Source organism: Fusarium oxysporum, genomic scaffold, assembly GCF_000149955.1.
Source record: "Fusarium oxysporum f. sp. lycopersici 4287 supercont2.60 genomic scaffold, whole genome shotgun sequence".
Classification (NCBI taxonomy): domain Eukaryota; kingdom Fungi; phylum Ascomycota; class Sordariomycetes; order Hypocreales; family Nectriaceae; genus Fusarium; species Fusarium oxysporum.
This window is the reverse complement of record NW_017264860.1, coordinates 16828-25398: the sequence shown is the minus strand read 5'-3', so window position 1 is coordinate 25398 and position 8571 is coordinate 16828. Positions and strand designations below refer to the sequence as shown.

Here is an 8571-nt window from a genome sequence, read left to right as displayed (position 1 = left end):
AACCAATTCATCAAGAGCCTGGAAGTCTCGAGCGGTTGGAATTGTTGACATAGCAGAAGGGGACAGGCCATCGGGATATTGATGGCGCTGATATACAGAAGCTAGAGGAATATCTTTCTGGCTTTGAGGTGGTGAGAAGTAAGGTGCCTAAAACTGAATCTGGAAAAACGGTGGCCTGCCATGATACCACGTCCCCTCACCATGGGTTGTGCCAACCTCTTTACTGCGATCAGTATTGAACATGACTCGAATATAATGGCCGATCCGTATACCAAATTGCCTGTCAAACTGGCCTGCCCATAGTTTCACTCTATCCCATTGATCTCTGAAGCTTCGGTACAGCTGTAGAAAATACAATCGAGACCACTTCGGCTGGGTATTGGGATGGTAGAACAACACACCATATACAAAGTCTGACCAGCTGTCTTTGGGTGGAAGACGCTGACGTGTAGCCATCCAACAGGGTAATTCGTCGGGCATATCGCATTCTGTCCCTTGTCCTAGAAGGTGACTGCTGGCTGACGTGGCTCGACTGTATTCAGCCTAAGCTTCGCAGTAGATCTTACAAAGTGTCTGAGCTGAAAGGATACAGGCAGTGTCGGCAGCTGACTTATCTCGGGCTCGCTGGAGGCAAGATAGGGCAGGGAGAATCTGGCGTCCGATTTGATCTCGAACTTGATCCCAGTACGATGCCAGCTTGGCAAGAAAATGCTGATAGTATGCTCGAGCGGTTTCCTTAACCGCAAGCACGATGGCTTTATTAGTATACTTATCTGCCTTCTCGGGGCAATTTGTGTCATGGGACAGCTATGCATTGCGAAGCCATTCCTGAAAAAGCCGCTCGACGACGACATGGGTCGAGGTCAGTACGTGGACATTGGGCTGGTGGGCTAGTCGCGCCTAAAGCGGACTCCGGGCCATATACAAATGAATCAGTACCTTAAGCGAGAGATGACCGTGCTGCCAGTCGATGTGGCTTTGAGGAATCCAGAGCATCCCGGTTGAATCAATGAGAGAGCCCAGGCCGAGACCCCGCCGCTCGCTGACTGCTTTTTCCCTCCCGCGAAGGCGTACCGACCAAACAGATTTCCATATCCAGTTGTCGAAATGCTGCTCCTCATCTTCATCGCTAAGAGCATAAATAAGTAGACGACAAAAGAGTTGGGCAGTATAAAAGGCGAGTATCTGTCGGACAGGATTGAGCGAAGAAGAAGAATAGCGCTTAGCCGCTTTACTTGTTGCCTCTTGGAATATGTCGTCGAGAGGGAGAATGAATCGTGCAGCTTGTGTGGAAACAAAATTATTTATCATACGAGTAGGTACTATCCAGAAGGGGTAGTGCTGGGTATCAGATGTAGGATCAAGCATAATCTCCTGCATCATAGGACCAGTATGGGTAGGCTGGTCAGGCTGAAATGCACCGTCGGCCAACATGGCAAGGATGACGTCGAGTCGGAATGTGACTTCTTTACGGATTCCGAAATTAGGATACCGTCGAGCAGATGATATGGCCCTTAGATGCCGCTTATTTGCCTCCCAAGCGCGCTTTATATAGGAGCGACTGAGCTGAGGCTTGAATGCATGCTGGCGATTCTGATTTATGCCAGCTAAGTTATTTAACATTCCTTTATCAAAGGCAAGGAGTAGCAAAGAACCTGAACTGAAGAGTTTATAGTCATTAAATATAACCCTAAAGAGCTCTTTCTTGCAGTTATAGGCCTTTGCGCGGATAATGCCGTATGACTTGAACTCTGGATGACCCGGGTTTGACGACTTGGTCGATTTCGCCTTGGCGTAGTAAATACCAGCGTCCCGGAGAAGAGAGGAGCGGTAGTACTTAGCATCTAGGGGGGCCTCCGGTGCTATAGCACTAAGTCGTCCATGAAGGTGACGACAGCAGGCGCTTTTCCAGAGCAGTATCCAGGGCTCATGGTGACTTTGCTGGTCATTCTGCGATGGTATCTGGCTATGACGCTGTCTGCTAACATGGTCACGCATCCCTACATCGAGCCAGCATGATTGTACAGCAAGTTGTTCCGGGTCGAGGCCAGCCAAAATGTTATCTCGGAACAAAACTAGACTCTCTTAAAGGTTCGGTCGTGCAAATACGTTCTTCAGGTCGTGAGCCTGGAAAAGTAGGCGGGGATTCTGGTAATAAGCGACTGTCTCTCCTCGACGCGTTTCAATCCGATGAAGGTTCGCTTTCTGCACAACTGACGCCCAGAACCGTGAAAGAAATTCGGCAGGGACACTATAGGCTAGGCGAAAGGTTCGGCTCTCGTCATCGGCGACCCAACGACCAGCTCCCGGATTCTCCTGGTAGGCACGAGATTTTGCATAAATAAGGTCATATGAACTAGGAATCTCCTGCTGAGCGTGGTCTGGTAATGTTTTATAGGCCGCCGGTATGATGATATCGTTATACAAATCTCTGAATCGATCTAGAGAAAGACTATTCATAGAAGCCGGTGCAGGTAAGTGACTTCTATTAGGGAAAAACATAATTACGTTGAAGCGGACGTTGCCGGTGGAGAATGACCCGATGGAAGTATGCCGCGTATGTGCCAGATCTAGACCATGAGGTTGAATGATTTGATTGGTGGAGATGTTGCTCTTATGTGACGGGAAGAATGACAAGCGGAACTGGTTGGGAGGCCGGATGGCTGAAAGAGTTTTGGCCCTAAACCAGATACTGTCAATGTCCCACTGGCGCGTAATAGTCACTGATTCCGGGGTGAGGGAAGCCTGTGTCTTGCGGAAGGAAAGCGGCTCTGATGGTTGGTCGGAGAGGAAGCTCTCCCATCTGGAAAAGGAGCCGTGAGGGTTACGTGTCTGCGCCCCAAGGTCATCGAAGACAGAGTGTAAAGGCGGAAGAGAACGCTGAATATACTCGGTTCTTTCTTGAAGTGTATGAGCGTGTTCGGGCTCGGCAATCTTGCATGAACGTGAACCTACATCGGGTCATATATCAGCATATCTGTGCTTATAAAAGTAAGTTCATAAGAAAGCTAGGCTGACTGCAGTTACACTCGCATTTACAAGCAAAGAATGACCGAAATACTTTTTTATATATGCCGCTCTGTATGAGTAGAAAGTCCGCGCTTTCTGACATCTCCTGCCAGTCGATTGAACGGAGGAAGCCGTCGAGAACCGGGTCGTGGGGGTCAGTAGCTGACGGAGCCGATGATGATGTGAACCAGGCTCGTGCATTTGGCCTTTGTGAAGAGGGACTTGCCAATTCGGAAACGGGATACTCATATTGATGCATCGGATTGGAAGACGACAATACTGGGTTTACCGATTTTGCTGCGGAACAATCCTCGGATATGGAGACTTCGGTATCGCCATCGAACGGAGGATTTTGGGCATCATAATGACTATGATCGTGCTCGTCATTTTGTAAAATAGGTGGCAGTACTGGGACGGGCCTGAGGTCGGTTGGACCGTGAGTCGCAGCGTTTGGCCGTGTCGAAGCATCACCCCTTATATCAAGGGCGGAGAGCTTGGCAATCAACGGCGAACTGTGGGATCCTTCGTCTCGCTGTACGGTCGATGGCCCCGGACAACTTGGCAGTTCAGAAGGCGTTGAAGTTGCGTGCCATTCTCGCGCTGGCTGATCCACAAGACTGTGATCTTCGTTCGCGTACGGTCGATCTGGTCATATAAGCCTCATTGTTAGGCCGCTAGGCAGTAGATATGGATTGATAGAAGAACTGGACCCGAACGAACCTATAGTAGCTGCAATGGTCTCTGACGCGGATGATATAGGCAGTGCACGATCAACGATCACGCGTAGATGTGGATCCAGAGCATGCTCCCGAACAAGTCGCAGTGTCTGTTTCGCATGGAGTGCCTCCTGCCGTTGCCTCTGCCGTTCCGCTTTTTCCTGTGCGGTTAATGCTCGATGACCCATCTTGAGTGAGAATTATGAACTGGCATGCATCACGATGCTCCTCGCGAATTCGCGGTCTGCTATTTCCTCCTGCACTTGTTTACATTTACTTAGTTTATAGTATCCCCCTTTTTCCCCTTGCAATGGCCATAATTGTAATTGGCTGTCACTAACATTAGTGCGCCTTTCTTTAATGAGTTCAAAAGACTATTTGCGAGATGTAGGCCGTTATAGTTTGCGAACCCTGGCAATCTGTCGTATCTGATTGGACTGGGAAATAAGAAGGTTGTAGTGGCGGTGATAGAGCTGACCAGGTTATGCCGTGACTAGGATAGGTGATTGGTTCAAGGTCAAGATATTGGTGGTTATAGTGGTCGCAGTATCAAGAGAGTGCATCACATTCAGCAAAACTAATTGGTAAGGTCCTAGTTCAGAAGGGCATTCCTCCTACAATGACCAATAATAGTAAATATCTAGAATGACTGACCTGTAAGTCAAAACGAGGAAATATTACAATACACATCTATAACATTATTTGTCTAAGTTCACGTTTGTTTCTGTTTCATTTCCATTATCATATGATAAGTAAGATTATTCCTCAACTGATGCACGTATACTTCCGATGCGAATAAGAGGTTCCTCATGTAGAACTGTCTTCATTCATCTGTGATGCAGTTAAGCCGCCTTGTCGTTCATCTTGACGATGCCGCCTGCTGAGGATATGCAGGGTATAGCGAACAAAAGTATTTTCTCATTCGTCGTTGAGGATATGGCAGGGTTCTTTCGATTTTATAATGCATCGTATTGGCTGCTCAAAGACTCGACTGGGTTCTTCCCATTTTATAGTTCCTCTTATTCGCCCATTTCTCAAGCCACTATCAAGGATCAAGATCACTGAATATGAGATCAACCTCGAATTCTGTCTTTACGCAGCAGTAGCCTCTTCTATCAGTATGTAAAATTCTCTGGCATGTTCTAAATAGTTCAATTATGCTGAAAGGTATCGATTGATCCACGTTTTATTTCGTGCACCGACGTGGTTGATTTACTGTGGAATTTCTCAGTGTATTGTTCAACACACACGACGCCGCCCCAACCCGCACCCTCAACGCATGACTGATATGAGCTTGTAGAATAAAGACTATAATATCTGCAAGCCTTGCCATCCTGGATTCATAGATAAGGATATGGCGTGGAGCCATCTAGTCGTTTAGGAAGGGTGTCGGGGCTAGGGAGCTTGAGCGAGTTAACTAATACGTTCAACTGCCAGCGAGCTAATTTGGAAATATGATGTTTCTCACCGAGATGCCGCCTAACACGATTATCATCGGCCATAAGCGCGTAGCCGCATAGTGTGCAGATAATTGCCTGCTCTGGTAAATTGAAGTGAAGATGAAGCTTCTCTAGCCTAGAGTATTAATCCATGCTTAGGGAGATTTCTTGATGAATTCCATTTATTATATAGTATAGTTTAGTTGTTCCTATATAGATTGACGCGGGCTAAATAGCAAAGAGGGAAAGGGAAAGTGGTTTTAATGGACTTAGCAAGGTTAGCACGGTCTAACGCAACGCGAGAACGGGCCCCGTTTCGCGTTTGCTGTTAAGAGTCAAGAATAAGAACGGGCCCCGTTCTAAGACAGAGTTACCCCTGTTACTTATAGCCTATATAATTGGTCTAAAACACGGAATGGGCCCCGTTCCTGCTGTTAATACTTGAGTATGTAGCTTTATGTAGAGCTGGAAATTGATAGGATTTCTCTTACTATAAAAAATAGTTGGGACTGAATGTATCTTTAATTTGCTTTACTCTGGTTGGCTAGATCCCCCTGCTCGTGACCCAGATGTTACGACAGTCAAAGGGATTACATTTGTTAGTTTAAGATCGGACAACCAGATACCTTATGGCCGAATTTCCTCTGCTCTGTTCTCGATCATGTTCCCCAAAGCAGAACCCTGCGCTTCCACAACGAGATACTGCCCTCAGGATTAACACTGCAAGAATAGTTAAATTGAATTAGGCTTGCCTCATTTCCAGATATTCTTAATATATTTTTATATTATGAAAACTTATTTATATAAGCTAAAACTACGCTGATACGTAATAACAGTTAAAGCCTGCTTGTATTATTATTTATGGAGGTTGTATTATCTGTAGGCAGACCTGAACTTCGTCGGTTATTAAGCGCCCCCGTCTACCTACTAACGTATTTCACCGTCACCCCGTACACCCCCCCACCCCGCACACCTCAACACCATCGACGCGTCATTAATACAAGCCACTTTATTTACGTCTATAAAATTCAAATTAAATCCTTTTTTTTTCTGTTAACGGAAATGAATTCGCAAGTATCAGATTATGAATATAGGATGTCATTGGCAGTAAAGGACCAAAAATTGATTGGATTGCGAGCTTCGGCGCGAAAACATTCGATCAAACTGTCGACTTTAAGAGATCGTTGCGCCGGAGCCCAAGACATCACAACGGCACGTCAGAAAGACTTATCGCTAACGGTCGTACAAGAGGAAGACCTTGTGAACTATATTATCGAGAGAGAGCGGGCTTTTCAGCCTCTGACGAAGCAGGAAATACACGACTTTGCACAAGCCTTGTCAGCGGTCAACGGGGATATCTCGTATCTCGGCAAGAACTGGGTCGACAGATTCATATCCCGCCATCAGACTATAGAAATGAAGCCATCGAGAGTCATAGATGCCGCGAGGAAGCGTTGCGTCACGAAGGAGACGCTTACGGAGTACTATGACGGTCTCAACTGGGTCATTCAGTCTAAAAACATTTTACGGCAACATTCGTATAACGTCGACGAGACTGGGGTCCAACTTGGGGAAACCAACGGCGGGACTGTGGCCGGGACCGTCATGACATCTAGTTCAGAGCGTATAAAGTCAGACAATTCGACTTGGAGCTCGATATTGGAGTCTATATTAGCAGACGGACGGCGTCTCACCCTAACGGTCGTTTTTACCGGCGAAAACCTCTAAGGACAGTGGTTTCCGAGCGTTTTCCCTGATTGGAAGTACACTACGAGTTCTTCGGGCTGGTCCAACGCTGATATCTTCCTCAAATGGTTTATGGAGGTATTTATACCTGAGACTACGCCGTCAGACCCGTCCCAATGGAGACTTTTAGTCCTGGACCAGCATAAGTCACATATAACAGCAGAATTGATGAAAAAGGCTTGGTTGAACAAGATTTGGCTCTCTTGGTTACCCTCACATTCTTCACATATTACACAGCCGCTCGATGTTGCCGTATTTGGACCGTTAAAACGGTACTATCGCCAATTGACCCGATTTTGGGCCTCATACGAAGCGACCTCGCCACATCAGCAACAACTATTCCTACAAGCTTACAAAGAGGCTTCTCGGAAAGCCCTGGCTCGTAGGAACATTTTGAGTGGCTTCTCGGCCACTGGTCTATTCCCAATCGACATACAGAAGGCATTGCAATCTTTGAAGCCCAAGGAGAAGAAACGCAAGTCATTTGAGGGGCCTATAACACCAAGGAAGCGGCAGGTAGTTGCCGAGACCGTGTGGGGAACGCCTCAAGGAAGTCATGATATTGAAAAACAGCTCCAAGAGGCTCAAAAGAACGGAAATCCCTCGATTCGCGACTTCAATTGTATCCTGAAGAAGGCGATGAAATCTATTGAGCAGAAGAACAGTCAAATACAGCGTCTAGAAGAGGAAAAGGCCGTACTAAAGGCGTCAGCGGCAGCAAAAGCTCCCACAGGTCGAGTCCCCGTTCAATTTGACCCAAACCAAGCTTTTCCTGAGATTGAACAGATCATCACAGCACGAGATCAAGCCGAGAAGAATATATTACATCAGGTCGAGGAAAACAGGCGCAAACCACGTAGAAAAAAGCCGCCAAAAACATTAACGGTTGAGAGAACGTTCTTTAATCAGTATTCAAAGTCTCAGAATAATTGAATAAATACTCGTAGCTGTGTAATTGATTGAAGTCATCTACAGATTCCGTTATAAGGTCATCACGGGTGTGCGGGGTGGGGGGGTGTACGGGGTGACGGTGAAATACGTTAGTAGTAGCTATACCGGCGCAATTATATCGCGCTTATATCTATAGAGCTTACTACAGGTAGTAATCCTTGCTATAATCTAAGACTCCTTGATTGCTTTCTGCTGCCAACAAACTTTGGCAAAGTTCTAAAAATCTCCATATCTAAATGAAAGAGCGAACGCTGGGAACATAATCCACTAACCACCGCCCAATCGTGAAAGAGGCCACTACATTAACAGCGCTAACCAATACCGTCATGATTACTGGCCCAGCGGCCTTCCAAGCGGCAGTAGACATCCACGCCGCCTTCTCTCCGCCGGGGCATAGAACCGCCTCAACCAGAAGCTCAATGGCCACGTTGACGGGTGTGTGTACTAGGAAAGCTGTATATGAATACCGCGCCGAGAATGTCCTTGACGTCGCTGGGCGGGAGTATCGTCGCTGGAAGAGCGCCATGAGCGCAGGGCCGACAATAAACAAAGAGAGCTCGTTCCATAGCGTGTACAGCAGGGCTTGATAGTTCCAACCGCCCATGTACTGGCTCAAGTCCTTCTTCAAGGTCTCGGGACGGACTCTGACCAGCACGGGGGCGAAGGCGAGCAGCATTGTTCCCCAGCGATAGGGCATTCGCGCTCGACAT

At 47.1% G+C, this 8571-nt stretch overlaps 3 protein-coding genes across 3 annotated transcripts; all 3 read right to left on the bottom strand.

The window, feature by feature from the left end:
• Positions 1 to 900: 900 nt before the first annotated feature.
• On the bottom strand, positions 901 to 1998 carry FOXG_22893 (uncharacterized protein; the record flags this gene model as incomplete). Its single annotated transcript, XM_018403313.1, has 1 exon — positions 901 to 1998. The coding sequence occupies one exon, from the start codon at positions 1996 to 1998 to the stop codon at positions 901 to 903; it is 1098 nt and encodes a 365-aa protein (XP_018258713.1).
• An 87-nt stretch (positions 1999 to 2085) lies between these two features.
• On the bottom strand, positions 2086 to 3913 carry FOXG_17643 (uncharacterized protein; the record flags this gene model as incomplete). The annotated part of the gene is made up of 3 exons (XM_018397651.1): positions 2086 to 2951; positions 3040 to 3654; positions 3730 to 3913. 3 exons carry the CDS (start codon positions 3911 to 3913, stop codon positions 2086 to 2088), a joined length of 1665 nt encoding a protein of 554 aa, XP_018258712.1.
• A 4107-nt stretch (positions 3914 to 8020) lies between these two features.
• Positions 8021 to 8571, bottom strand: FOXG_17642 (uncharacterized protein). Its single transcript, XM_018397650.1, has one exon. It carries the CDS (start codon positions 8556 to 8558, stop codon positions 8094 to 8096), a length of 465 nt encoding a protein of 154 aa, XP_018258711.1. The 5' UTR covers positions 8559 to 8571; the 3' UTR covers positions 8021 to 8093.